We start from the raw sequence: 15,171 nt of genomic DNA on the forward strand, positions 1-15,171 counted from the left end.
AGTCTCCCTTTCGACAAGCATGTGTATCCTGTCAAGTTATCGTTAACTCGTTTGTCAACTTCATTGCGGAAAGAGGGGAATCCTGACAAGGGTATAAAATTGTCCCCTCCCCCCCCAAGCATAGACAAGCAAATTATATTATCGTTTCTTTGGTATATTTTCTGCCTATTTTCATGGACGTACAAAAAAAGAGAAATGCTTACCCTAACACATTTTTTTTTCCAAAGCCCCACCTACATTTTGAGGATCCATTTTGTCAAGTACACCAAAAAAAAAAATAAGTAAACTGTTTAACACTTTTGATGCGATTTCACTAATTGGGGCCTACCTCCAGCCGAGCACTGCAAAAGTGGAACATTGTCCCTATCAGCTTAAACAAATGAACGGAAAAAAAAAAAAAAAAAAAAAAAAGGAGACGAAAATGCTTTACCAAATAAACAAACGTGGGAAAACTGAATGAAAAAAAAAAAAGAAAAATGCTTCCCCAAATGTGTGTATATGTAGTAGTGTTATGTCCCCTTCTTCACCGGATGCCAAAAAGAAAAAAAATACATTTAATTTTCCACGTTTTTCCTACAGTGGATCGATCATTACGTGTTCATTTATCCATACAATTGTGTGACCCACCTTTTGCCTTCTTCTCTCTCAGTTTTAACAAAGTATCATAATCGATCGTCTTAGGGTCATAATCCTCCTCATAGTTTTTGTCCTCTATGACATACAACTTCACATCTTTGTCGCTTATGTAGATTGTCTTGTAATACCAAAAATTGAGTTTCCTGAAATTTGAAAGGAAGAAGATATATGCAGGTATGTGTGGGGAGTCCTCATTAGTTCGTAATAAAAGGCTCCATTGATGTTATGCACAAATTGGTGCGACAAAAAGGATTGGGGGGAAATGATGTAGCGGTGATGCGAAAGGTGTCTACCTCTTCCTCAACCGCTGAGGCGGAGATCGGAACTTACGCTTGTGGCTCATGCTCCAGAAAGAAACTCTTGAAATGCTCGGAACAGATGATTTCTCCAGGAATTCCATTGGACTCAATCTTGTTAGCTATGAGAACGTCCAGGCCCCACATGTCGTACCTTATTCTCACCGACCCAATGATGCCCCCCACGCAAGATCCGTAGTGCAAACCAATTCTCATATTAAAATCGTGTTTGTTAAACTGAATTTTAATAGTGTTGATGTTATGTAGAATCAGTTTAGCGAGCTTAAAAATATTTAGTATTCCATCGACAGCTTCACGCTCATCTGTGATGGATGAGTTGGGTTGACTAGTGGCTACGTAGGCATCTCCAATGGTGAAAAGTTTGTACAATCCCAATTTTATAGTATCCTTGTCTATCTTAGATATCAATTTTTGTAATAATTTTAGTACATCCTTAGGAGGAACTGTTTTGCTCCATCTTGTAAAACCTACAATATCGGCAAATAGGAAAGCGATTTTTTCATGACTATAGGTTAACTGTAAATTATCATTTTGATATTCTTCCAGAACTTGTCTCGGTAATATTCTAGTTAGAAAGTCATGCGACGTTTTCTCCATGCGGTTCCTTTTCCTCTTAACTAAGAATTGGGTTCTGTCTAAATATTCAGTGTACCAAAAATATAATATGTTGATAAAAAGAATTAGAAGGATGCTGGAGCATATTCTTATTTCACATAAATGTATTTCAAACAATTTAGAAAAGGAGTAAATGAGAAAAACGAAGAAAAACACAAAAAAAAAAAATTTATGTTTAAACAACATATTCTTTATAAATATCAATTGCATGCAAACTATCAGTTCTGTTGCATCTTTCATAAAGAATAAAGATCTAGTGCTCGAATTCCCAACAATATTACTATAATGGATACAAGACAGGTCCATAATGATAATACACCATGAAGAGAGGAAAATGTTTAAAATGAAAACTGTCCACATCATCTTGCTAGAATTCTTTTTGTATTCCTTCAATTTTATTTTTAGTAATAACCATATGAATGTTATTATAAATAAGTAAATACATCTTATTAGCCAAATAATTACAACAAAATCCTTTACCTTCTTGCGATTATAGTAGGATAGCTCTATCACGTTACACAAGCTTATTATCATTTCTGAAATGATGAATATTATTATTAGCTTTTTCGTTAAGTCAATGTTAATTATCTCCCTGTAGTACCCTCGTGTGTATTCTTCCTCCAGTTCTTCATCGTTGAATTTGTAATAAAACCTGTTAAAAATGCTTACTTTTTTTTTTCCTCCTTCAAGGGTAGATGTCAATTTCTTTAGAAGCTTATTTTTGTTATAGTTATCGAACTTGTGGGCGAAATTTACATTTTTGTTGCTTACAGTTATGCTTGTCTTCATCAGTTCTTCGCTCGTCTGTGGACCCCTACTGGGGAGGGATGCCTCTCCTCTAGTCAACTCCTCGGGGCGGCCATGCCCAGCCGGAATCCCCCGCTCACTCATGTCCATGCTTTTGAAGTACTTTCTAAACGCCTGATTCACCTTCATTAACACACCTCTCTTTTTTTTTACCGCAGGGCTGTACGTGAAGAAGTATTCCTTCTTTGCGGAACTCTGTGGTTCCACGTTCGGACCGCTGTTCGTCTCGTTCGACTTCAAAGCACAGGAGCTCTCTCCCCCAGGGCCTCCCGAGCTCAAACTTCTTTCATCCTTCAAGCTATAAAAGCTGATTTTTTTCTGCACCATTTTTTTCTTCTTCAGTTTTGATTTTTCAACTTTTCCACTCTCCGCAGTGGGGTGATTTCGCCCTCCTGGGAGGGTCTCCTTATGCGCATTTTCTCCGACCCCAGATCCGATCTGAACAGCGGAGGATTCTTTGTGGCTTGCTTGCTCCACCCTGTCAAAATTTACCTCTTTCTTTTTGAGCAAATCATTTTCATACAACTTCGTTGGGTGGCTCTCCTGATGACGACGCTGCTTCACTCGAGTTCCATTTTTACTCGATTTTTTTTTTTTTTTTTTTCTTTTTGTGCGTTCTTCCTTCTCCAGTGGGGGTACGTTGCTCCCCATGGCGATGCCCAGAAGCACCTCCTCCCGTAAGAATTTATGCCTCCTTTTTTGAACCTGTCTATTTTGCGTAATGTCCCCACCACTGGACGCAACACCTCTACTTCTTTTCCTCTTTTGCCAACCCGTTCTGTCTTTCTCCTCCTGTTCTCCATCACTCATTCGATCCATTCGATCCATTTGTTCCAAGTTTTTCCTTTTCACATTTTTGATGCCTTTCCATTTCTTTACCTCAAAAAAGGGGTCATCCCTCATTGTTAACAAACAGCTTCTCGCTCGCCTCGTCAGGGGGGCACCATGAATATAACCCCTTCCCAGCTTCCCCTCCTCCCACCTTCTTCTACCCCTGGGACGAAGGAAAGCATTTCGCACTTCTTCACAAGAAGAGTCATTGCAACTTTTGGTAGCAATGTCTTCTTCCTTCCTTTCCGCTTTGTGCTTCGAGTGATGAAAAAATTGTCTACGCATCCCACTTTTTGATTCTCCATTATGTACATCATTTTGTTGGAGTTCCTCCTTTGTGCGCAATTTTTTTTTTTTTTTTTTTTTTCCTTTTGTTGCAATATTTCTTGGGAAGAGAAATCCCTGCTTCGGAATGTGCTGAATATCCCCTTGGAGGATATTCCTTTTTTTCCTGTATATTTTGGTAAACAGGTCGTCAAAATTTATGTACCCTTTACTCTCCCTTAATTTATCATCATACAAGTAGAACTCTGATTCTGTAGAATATTCCCTATTGGATGAGAAGCTTCCATTCACAAAATTGTAGGACACTCCCTCTTCGTGTGTAGCTTTCCGTCTATCCCCTTGTTTCTCCTTCTTTGCTCTTTTCTTCTTCTCCCCCTTTTTAAATTCATTAGATCGTTTAAGTAGGTCTCCAAGATAAAAATGGGGCGCGTAAAATTTTCTTTGGTAATTCCTTCTCTCCTTTATGTATTTCTTTAATACCCCATTTGGTGTATCAAATTGGTTCATAAAATCGGAGGAATCTTTTCTCAAAATGGCTTTACTTCTTCTCTTCTTTTTGATACCCTCCATCTGGTGCTTGTCTTCTACATAAGGGGATGTAAAAAATTCATCCGATTCTTTTTTCCCTCCAACAATTTCCTTTCTTAAACTTACCGGTGATTCAAAGTCGTATAAATTGTTTGGCCGCACAGTGTCTGCTAATTTTAACTTATCCATACTAAGATACTTGGACTTTCTATAATTAAAGATTCTGGAGGAGGTAGGAATGTCATTACTTTTCATACTGTCACTTGCGTTGTCTGCTTTGTTGTAATAATACCAGTTGTTTTTTTTGGAAGAATCACTTTCCCTTTCGTACACGTCTAGTATCTCTTCAATTAATCTACTTTGGGCATTAATTTGTTGTGGATCTTCTCTATATCGCCGTTCCTTCTGCTTCTTTTTTTTTTTCGGGTGCAGCTTTTCCGTGCCACCCTCGACGATGTCTTTATCCACGTGTGCACCATCCACCACACCTTTATCTATGTGTTCACCTTCCACCATATCATCGGTTTTCCCAAATAACGTAGAACTTGATAACCCCACCTCTGAATTTTCTTCGATTTTCTTCACATGGTCCAAAATGTCGACCAACAGGTACGTTCTCATTTCTCCCTTTCCCTTGATAAACATCTTGCGCTCTTTCCATACCAGTGATGTGTCGTCCTCCAAATATTTATACGTATCGTAGGACACATGGATATGGTCTGTAAGCGCAGTGGATTTCATTCTAGACGCGGTGTTGACTGTATCTCCAAAGAGTGAGTACTGCGGTTTGACTGACCCGATGACACCACTGATGGCTTTTCCCGTATGTATACCGATACGTAAGCTAATATTTTTTTGCGTATACTTATCGTAATGAGCATCTTCGCCACTGAGCACTGGCAACGTATAACTACTGCTATGCCGCAGGTTGTCACTCCCCACGTTATTCCTCTCCCTATCCAACACCTTATATGAAATGTAATACTTGGCACTGAGCTGAGCGATGGCAAGTTTAATGGCACACCTCGTGTCATACTTAATTTTGTGCACGCAGTCATTCTGCTTCTCGCTCAACCCAGAGGCCGCCAGATAAGATTCAAACACCGTTTCTATTTTGATACAGTTAAAATACTTTATGCACTTATCAAAATATAGATACAAATTGTCTAGTGTTTCTACAAGGGCATGTGGCTGAAGGGTAGAAACCATACTTTGAAAATCATCAATATCGCAAAAAATTACGGATATGATTCCTCTATCCTCTCCAGATATATTTTTGCCAACCATTATCCCATCCGCCTTAGGGTCACTTATGAGGAGGTATTCTACCAGAAAGCTTGGGAGCATGGTATGTAGTATTTCAATCTGCTTGGTTAAATTAACCTTCTGTTTATATCTAAATAGAAACTTCTTTTTTAGGTAGTAAATTTCGTAATATTTCATCGACAGGCAGATGAAGGAGAAGCTTAGCATGCAAATGATGAAGGTTACTATCTGTTGTTTGCAGAGACATGAGATGTTAACCTCCTGCAAATGGAGTAAACTCAAATATGGATCTTCACAAAATTTGGCACACATAGAACCTAAGGTTTTGTTCTTCTCGTAGTACACCCAACAAGTTAATACCAAGACGAGGGTGCATATTATTATCCCTTCTAATATTTTGAACGAAAGAAAAAAAATGTATGAAACGGTAAAGGAGTACGCTACCAACATATTGATGATGTCGTTACTTACATTCTCATACAGCTCAAAGATGAATCCAAATATCAGTACCAGCTTGCCAATAAAAAAGAACAGAGTCGAATTGGATCTATTCCGTAGCCTTATAAAAACCATCCACACAGTCGCGAAGAAGTAATACAAGATTAAAAAATACGTCAATGTCTTCAACGAAAATTTTATACTGTTCGTACACTTGGAAATAACCGCTTGTGCAAAAAACATTATAAAAAAAATGGCAAACAAAACAATTCCTATTGTCCTCAATTTTAGCTTGTTCCTCTTTTCGTATGTTTTATATTCCAAGTTTAACTGCTGATTACGGTACTTTATATTTATGCCTATAACTTTTCTAAAAGTCTCATAGATGAATTTTGTCTTCTTCGTCCTGCTGTGGTACGTGTTGTTGTCTCTTATGCTGTACTGCTTGGGCGTCGGGATGAATTTTTTCAAATTTACATTTCCTTTTATATTCAATGGACCATGTGTCATGTCCTTTACGTTAGCACTTATGTTTCCCTCTGTTGTGCTATCCTTTGAGGACCCTTTATGGTCTCTCTTCAGAATGTTCTCCCTGAAGTAATCTGCTATGTCAGGGTAAATTCTGCAAAAAGGGGGTACATACATGGGAAGAAATATGACGGAGCGAGAAAAAAAAAGAAGGGGGGGAACCTTCCAGTGGATCATCACACAGGGATGCTAATTCATCCGTAGCGAACATCACCAAACGTGTACAGGCAAACGTGTACAGGCAAACGTGTACAGGCAAACGTGTACAGGCAAACGTGTATAGGCAAACGTGTATAGGCAAACGTGTACAGGCAAACGTGTACAGGCAAACGTGTATAGGCAAACGTGTACAGGCAAACGTGTATAGGCAAACGTGCGTAAACGTACCGATTGTTGATAAACTTCGCCGCCTTGTCTATGAAAAAGTTTATATACAATATCGGAAGAAGAGACAACCAAAAGTATGAGTCCTCCGTGTGAAACAGACTCAATTCACATTTCCCTATTTTCAAACAATCTATTAAGGTGTACACATTTACATATATAAATAGAAAGCAGATGATCAGAATTGCCAGGGTGAAGAAGTACAAATGCCATGTTCTAGAGAGCAACAGAATTTTCTCTGATGTTATAAAAAAATTGAGGATGAATATGTGGAAGGTGAATGTTCGATGCGTTATCAGGGGAAACACATGCACCCTCATGATGTAGTAGGAAATGAATGAAATTAGCATAGCTTCCAGGATGGTTAAAATTATTATCGTGTTGTTTAGGATATACTTCCTTCTCGCCTGTTAAACAGAAGGAGGGGAATGGCGGCGGAGGGTGTCATTAATTGGCATTTTTTTGGTGTGCATATCGCACAATTCATAGTGCTAATAGAGCAGAACAACGGAATGTATGCAAAGTATGTTCGCTAAATGAACGGTGCAATCATACAAACTGATAGATATAGGGGACTCTCCTAATAAATTTGTAGGGCAAATCTATTTCGTACGCCGAAAAGGCTATAATGAGCAAATAATGAAAGACGGCGAAGGTCGTCTGGGTGTAGAGGATGGACGAGGTGGAAGAACCAGAGAAGAAATTATCGAAATTGTGAAAAAAGTACAGCGAGACGATGGTGATTTTTAGGTATATTATCCAGAGGAAGGATCGGCTGCAGAGTAGAAAGAGGGATATGCAATGTCTCGAAGGGGTACGAAATGAAAAACAAAGATGACACTACATCACTTTAACCAAATAAAATGCTCTCTTATATAAACGCCCTTATTGTCTCCTCTTTTTTTTTTTTTTTTTTTTTTTTGCTAATGGAGAGAATTATTTCCGTTATTACCTGAGGGAAATTTTGTTCAGCCGTCCCAATATAAGCAGGTCGATAATGTACCTAAATTCCTGCAGTACGTAATCCGATATGCTATAGAGCACGTTAATCTGTTCGTTCAAACTTAGACACACACTAATTGTGGTATTCTTCAATAGATAGGCATCATTAAGGGTCGACCCCACCCCTAGAATGGTTAACCTAGGGGTGGTTAGGGAGAGAACCTTTTTGATAATTTTCCCCTTGGTCTCATTATCCATCTTGCAAAATAAGACCACCGTTGCTCGCATGGCTATGGAAAGGAACATTTTCTGCAATTTAAATATATTTGGTGTGGAAGAGGCGAATCAGTATGGAACACTCATGGTGCATGGAGACGAATAGGGAGATTTCCACCTTTTTAGGTCATCCACAATATCATGAACGAGATGTATAGGGGTGTTCACGTTTTCCATGCAGATGGACTTACCATGGCGTGCGCATTTCTCATTATATTTTTTATACTAGCATCGTTTATTACAATGGCGTAAGAAGTAGAGTTGAGTTTATCCAGGGAAAGCGTAAAATTGTTGAAGAGGGCATTTGCCATGTTATCCATGTTGTCAGCGCGTTCCTCCTTCTGAACCTTGTTGGCGCTGTTGACGCTGTTGATACTGTTCCCACTGTCCATGTTATCCATATTTTGCATGCCTTCGCCCCCTTCATTTTCCTGTGGATTAAAAAAGTTAATTACAAATAAGTTTGAATTGGAGGCAATCAAATTACACTCCAGTGCTGTCAAGTAAGTGTTCTTGGAATACTCATTGGTAAATATCCATGAGCGAATGTCAAATTTTGCCAAATCGAGGAAAGCATCCTCTACCCCTTCTTTCAAGTCGTTCTTTAATCCAATCATTCCAACTACTTCTAAATCATTTAATAAAAATATTTTCATTAAATCGTACAACCTCAAGGACAACCTGCTGTTGTTGCTATTCCGAATGCTCTTCAGAAGGAGATATTTTCCAATGTCCTCATTTTTAATGGTCTTTTTGCAGATCATAATAACCTTCAAATAATTCATAGTGTACAGTTTGATAATTTTTTTTATTTTGCTTATATCATTTTTGGCTAAGGATAAGTAGGGAAGGATATTGAAATCATAGCCACGCACGTAGAGGATACCTTTGTCTAACTCCTTTATGTCTTTTAAAATACACATGGAGAATTTATTACTCTTCAAGAAATCATGAAAACAAATCAAATGGTATTCTTGGCATTGGTTTTTTAAATTATAAAAGAATAATCTGTTCTTATAGCAGTATACATGGTACCCTATATTCTTGACAATGTTGTATAGGCATATATCTTCATACTCAATTGTGTGAAAATTTTCTTCATCTGCTTCTTCTGTATTTTTTTCATTTTTTTCATTTTCAATTTCATTCGTATTTTCCTTCTCATATTTCCCATATGCATCATTGTAATTTTCACTCTTATATTCCCTCATTCCCATGTCTAGACACTTTTCATTGTAGATAATAACCCGGTTACATCCACATATTCCCAAAACGAATTCTTCTATTTTGTTGGTCTGGTCTTCTCCCCTCCGCGCGTCTTCTATGACTTCCTTGCAGTTGTAGTTGTTCTTGAAGTTCTCGTAAAATTCTGCTTTCAGGGAGGGAAAAAAAAACGGGGTTTGCATGTTTTTTTTTTTTTCTTAACAGAGTTGCACGAATAGGGAACGCCATGCTAGGGGGGGGAGGAACCTTCTTCCCCACGGATGCACATATGTAAGTCTATCTATACATATACAAATCTGATGCAATGTGTGTTGTACAGCTCATTTCTGCCGTACGGTTATAGCCCCCATTTAGTTTAGACTTTACGAACGGTGTCAGCTTCACGTTCTTGTTCAAAATTTCCTCCTTCAGGTAACTCCTATATTTCTCCCTCAAGACCATCGACAAGTCATCCACGAACGGGTTGTAAATCGGAGCCATACGGTTCTGGAATATTCTCAAGAAAAGCCCCAAGTCCCTGGAGGGGAAAAGCACGCTCTCGGGGTCTTTGAAAATTCTTTCATCCAGGTTTAAAAGCTCCGCCACGTTCCTTCTAAAGGGGGGCGCAAAATTTGCGTGTGTAAATATTTGTGTAGATATTTGTGTAGATATTTGTGTAGATATTTGTGTGTGTGTGTGTGTGGGGGGGGGGGAATGAGAATGAATTGGCGAGACAAAACATCAGAATGAGATACGGGTGCACATAAATTGAGAGTTGCCCTCATGAGGTGAACACTCATAGTAGTTCGCCACATTTTTGTAGTACTGTTGAAACGCGCTCTTTTTCGTGTTATCCCTTTTTTTTTTCCTTTTCCATTTCCCCCATGCGCACCTTTCTCCGTCCAGGATATTCAACGTGGGCAAGCGAAACTCTCCACGCGAATGGACAAAGTCGTATTTGGCATACACAACGTTGTTCACGGCACACGACACAAACACTTCCTTTTTCTTCACAAGGATGCCATTTCGAGCTGTTGCCAGGAGGTCCACAGCCCCTAGTGCATCATTTTTGTTTTTATTAAAAACTTTGGGCTTCTCATCGTTCGGTCCTTCCTTCAATCGTAGGTTGTTTTCTGTGAGCGGGGGGATGTCAGCAAGGGGTTGGGTTGCAATTGGTGTTTGTCTTATTATCGGCAAGGTGACACTCTTTTTTTCGAAGTACATGGGAAAGCTTTTCCTTATCAATGGGTCCACTTATAGGGCCTATTTTTTTCCCATGTTAGACGCACCTATTTTCAAACTCTGGATGATATATATAAGGCTCTTCTCTGAATAAATCATAATCGGTAATACCAAAATGTATAAGCCAATGAAGTCCTCCAAAATGGTTAAGAAGGTATCATTCGTACTCTGGTGAAATTCACGTGTGGGATAAAATGTCAGCTTTATTATAATACTTAGGAGGACAAAAAATAAATACATGAAAATTAAGTAGTACACTACGTTGTTCATTTTTATACAAAATGTTCTACTCTCTTCTGTTTTCTGAGGAATATTTAAATTTTTTTTTGTGTCAGCTCCGGTGTATACGACCACTGCATCTATGTATTCTGCCCCTTTCAGAATGGATGCTTAATGGGGAAAGAGAAAAAAGAGAATGAGTGGTTAATATCTAAATTGAGATTCTTACATTTAGTTTACTGTTAAAAAGAGAGGAATGAGCAGTTAATGTCATTTTTTTTTTTTTTTTTGTTTCTCATTTTCCTTCTTTACATTGGAGAGCGAAGTTCTCATAGCTTAGCATTAACGACCTCGGGTGTTTGTCCAACTTGAAATTCCCCTGAAAACAGAATATGTTCTTGTTAGGCAGTTCGCATCTAATGAACCCGTTAATTTCTGAAAGCATTTTTAGATAGTCCCTGTCGACTAAATTAGGGAGAAGGGGTAATTTATGAAATCTTTTAACCATTTAAAAGGCGTTCACCATTGTTAATGTATGTGTAATGATCTACGGGAGCAAAAACCAATGCAGCTGAATGTACAAAGTCGTACTTTTGTACTTATCCACTGGGTACTTAATACTCTTCCTAAACAATCCATCAATTTTAAATGAATCTACCATAGCATTTAAATTGTTCTTAACGTAGAGGATGACTGCATCTGCTGGAAATTCGTCTCCTTGGAACACCCGAATAATGTCCCCCACTTTTATGTCCTTGGTTGTCACCTGAACAAAGGGAATTTTTTGTGTTACATATTGTTAGACCATACGTGAAGAAGAAGTGTTGTTAGAATTGTAACGCGGTTGGCAGTTCTCCCGGTTAATCTTCTCATGATTCCATTTTCTCTTCCTTCTTCCCCTGCGTGACCACTATGGTGATCACCAGTTTGGCCACACACACCCGTGCGTACCTTCTCAAAGTGAGACATCTTCGGCACTATCCTTAGGTAGCACTGCGAATTCGCATCCTTTATATCCTTCAGATGCTTCAACTCGTAAAGCGTTTCCGTGACTACCAAAATGGCAATGTTCAGAAACATAGAAATGGCTGTATCCATAAAAATAAACTTTTTGGTTATCCCTTGGCTAATTTCGGAAAATACATAAACCGTTAGGAAGAGCGAATATACAACGACCGCGTCTAGCGATATCAGTCTTCGGATAAAGTTGTATAGCTACACATGGGAAAAAAAAAAAAAAATTACCATTACATAGAAGCATTCTTAATCTCTCAACATTTCGTTGAAAAAAAGACAAAGAAAGAATCGCACAAAAGTGCGCATGCACATATGTCTATTAAATTCGAGTGGTATAAATTTTGAAAAAAAAAGTTCTCACAGAGAAATTATATATTCTAAAATAATTTCTACAGAATTTTTGTAAATCGTCTTCTGAGGTCGGGTTGATAACAACTTTTCTGTAAATGTTGTTGCCTGTGCCTATGTATTTTCTTTTCCCGTCTAAATGCTACGAGCGCGCGGGATAAAGGAGGGGCATACACATATGTTTGAAGGTCAACATGACGTGCACCCCGTTCAGCAACTGTGCCCTCGTTGCCACGTGCGCTACGATGCGTTACATTGCTTTCAATCTGCTTCTACACCGCTTCCTCTTTTTTGCCACCACTTTTCCCACTCACCATTAGCGTCAAAGCCTGCGTCTTCATCCTCTTTGTGCTCTTCATTTTCGCTCTCTTAAATGTGAGGAAAGATCAATTTGATGAGGGGAGCCTTTACACTGTTTGAACTCACAGACATATCGACGGATATCAAATAAAAAGAAATATCATGTAGGATTTTTCACACCGTCTATGTATGTGTGTGTGTGCTTTTTTCTTAAATGAGTAAAATTGTGATAGACGATATGGAAGGATAAGCTGGCCGCTTCTCCATTATACACGTGCAGTCCCTATATTTATGCTTTTATCTTTTCTGCTCAGTATTGTAAATTTTTTTTTTTTTTTTTTCTTGTTTACGCATATTAGGTGAAGGGATGCGGAATGGGCCCCATCAAAATGCTATGCAACTTGGCTAAGTCATTTTTACATAAGTCTACATAAATAGGGGTAAGTGTCCACGTATGGAGGTGATGTTTTTTTCCCCCAAATTGATTGGGCACTTCCTCTTCATGTACCCCATTGAAATTTTTTTTTTTTTTTTTTTTTTTTTTTTTTTAATCACCCTGCACACATGTGTATACATACCAAATAGGTACACGCAAACCTGTCAGGAGGTGGTGCAACGCTCCTTCTTTTTTAATTTTTTCCCCCCCAACATTGTATGTAGCTGAAATGAACTAAATGTTTTTACAAAAATATAACTGTCACCATGCAAAATAAGCACAGTGCAATGGAACAAAAAGGTGCCACAAATTAGAGAGTAACACAGTGTGTTCCCAATTAGCTCGTACATCCATACCGTGTATTATTTTTTTTTATCTTGGGCGAAATGGATCTGTCCTCATCAGTAGTGGAATTTATAATTAATTACATGACCATAGCGGAAAATAATTTTCATCAAATGCATGTTGAATAGATATGCGTTTCTTTGGCTCCTTTTCTGACGTAGCTTAAAAGGAGCTGTTGGCTCTGCAGAAAGAAAAGAAAAAGCAAGCAGACCGCTTAAAAACAGAAGTTTTGCGAATTATCAAGGAAAGGTCTACCCCCTTATACACTGCTCGCGTACCTCGAATTAAGAAATTATTTTAAGGAATTATCTCCTTCCGGTTTATCACTTTTATTTTTAAAACACCCCCTTCTTTATACTCACGCGTGGTCCAAATTAATAAGCTAATTTGGGGTACGTATAACTGTGTAAAGCACACAGTTTCTAACATATTAATTACAAACCAATTTGGCATTGTTGCAAATGTAAACCTGGGTAAGTGGTCTAATCTGTGCACTTATGCAACGACAACACTCCGTGAAGTAGAACATGGTATACGTTACATTATGATAAAGCAATGAACACACACACACAAAAAAAAAAAAAAAAAAAAAAAAATCCCAAAAGTTACTCACCATGTAACTCTTTCAACATGCTTACTCTCCCGGAATAAAATCCAGAAAAGTACCAAGACATAAGATATTTGAGCAACTCCTGCAAATCTTTATTTTGGTTGGTAGTGTCCTGCATATTTGTGGTATTTACAACATTTAATTTTCTCATAATAAAATTATCAAAATGGTTATTTATAAAGTTATTTTCTTTTTCAAATGCACCTTCATCTATGCACAGGAGTTGCGACTCTAGGAAAATGTTTAAAGTACCACTACTTTTTTTTTTTTGCTTCACGTACACATCACTTATTTCTCTATTGTATTTCTGGAAGGTATCATTAAACGGGATTGGTGGCGGCTCTAGAAGGCCTCTGATTACTTCACTGTTCATGTTAATATCCTTTTGATATGGCAATCCATTCATGTGTTCGTTGGTATACCCGTTGGCATACCCCCCGGTGTATTCCTCCTCATTGACATAATTGCGTCTTACCAACTCCTCATTGGAACTGCTAGCAAAATCCTCCTCTTCGAAATCAAAATTCATTTTGTCGATGTCAATATAGCGCCTTTTTCTTTTAGGCCTCTTCTTTTCATTGGTCTCCCTGTTGTCAGTCTCGTCGGGAACTTTATCTACCCCGTCTGCACACATCTCCAAATTTGGTTGTTCACTCGGGCTGTTCAAAGGGGCTTCACGATAGTTATTACCGTCGATGTTTTCGCTTGCAACATTACCGCTGGCGTTGATAAATTCCAAGCCATCGTCAGATTTATTCCAATGGCCCTCCTCATCGGGGGAAGACCCCCCTGGTATATTCTTTTCTATATAATTGTTTAATTCCTCATTTTTTCGCTTTAAGGAATATTCACTGTTAACTTCCTTCCCAGGTGTACACTGCAAAATATTTTTTATACAAATAGGTATGATGGTTTCATCATTTAAAGAGCACTCTGTAGTGTTTTCCTTCTTGTGTTCTTTCAGATCGATGTTATATTCATTATTCCCATTCATTTTAGCTACCTGCAGTTGAATGGCGCATTATGTTTTTATCAATTCTTACTTTGCTGTGATTCTTCTGGCATTTTGCATCTCATGAAGAACTCAGCAGGTTTGCCATTTATGCGGTGAAATAAATGCTTTCGAACTGTTCCTTCGGCTTCCTCGATTGCCGCGACTGAACTTTCTTGACTCCTCTTGACTACTTTTTTTTTTTTTTCTTCTTCCGTCATGATTAACCAAAAAGGGGGTAGATAAATTTCCCTTTTTTTCACCCCACCTTTAAAGCACGTCGCTGAATTTTTTTTATGAAAAAAGAAGGAATAGAGGAATTTAACAAAGATGCAAACCTTTCCTGCGAATGGACAAATTTACACTACACAGTTGAAATAAATGTAGCACCATAAAATGGTAAACAAAACCATTTTGTGTTGTTCAGTACCATCAGCTTGTATACATCACCCTCTGCATGTATATGATTTCCCATTTTTAACACACTAAGGGGGGGAAAAAAAAAGTCTACATGTTTTGATGAGGCGAAAATAACTGCATAGCCCATTGCACAATTTTAAAAATTAAAGAAACTAGGCATGGCAATTTATTCTTCTGTGACACCAAC

At 38.2% G+C, this 15,171-nt stretch overlaps 2 protein-coding genes across 2 annotated transcripts; both read right to left on the minus strand.

The window, feature by feature from the left end:
* Positions 1-598: 598 nt before the first annotated feature.
* Positions 599-12,241, minus strand: PKNH_1110800 (guanylyl cyclase, putative; the record flags this gene model as incomplete). Its single annotated transcript, XM_002261249.2, has 14 exons — positions 599-779; positions 967-6,345; positions 6,639-7,042; positions 7,191-7,410; positions 7,588-7,886; positions 8,045-9,222; positions 9,413-9,669; positions 9,949-10,189; positions 10,346-10,687; positions 10,830-10,982; positions 11,109-11,283; positions 11,469-11,732; positions 11,896-12,024; positions 12,197-12,241. The coding sequence occupies 14 exons, from the start codon at positions 12,239-12,241 to the stop codon at positions 599-601; spliced, it is 9,267 nt and encodes a 3,088-aa protein (XP_002261285.2).
* A 1,327-nt stretch (positions 12,242-13,568) lies between these two features.
* On the minus strand, positions 13,569-14,567 carry PKNH_1110900 (conserved Plasmodium protein, unknown function; the record flags this gene model as incomplete). The annotated part of the gene is made up of 1 exon (XM_002261250.1): positions 13,569-14,567. One exon carries the CDS (start codon positions 14,565-14,567, stop codon positions 13,569-13,571), a length of 999 nt encoding a protein of 332 aa, XP_002261286.1.
* Positions 14,568-15,171: the final 604 nt, after the last annotated feature.

The sequence above is a fragment of the Plasmodium knowlesi genome (assembly GCF_000006355.2).
Source record: "Plasmodium knowlesi strain H genome assembly, chromosome: 11".
Taxonomy (NCBI): domain Eukaryota; phylum Apicomplexa; class Aconoidasida; order Haemosporida; family Plasmodiidae; genus Plasmodium; species Plasmodium knowlesi.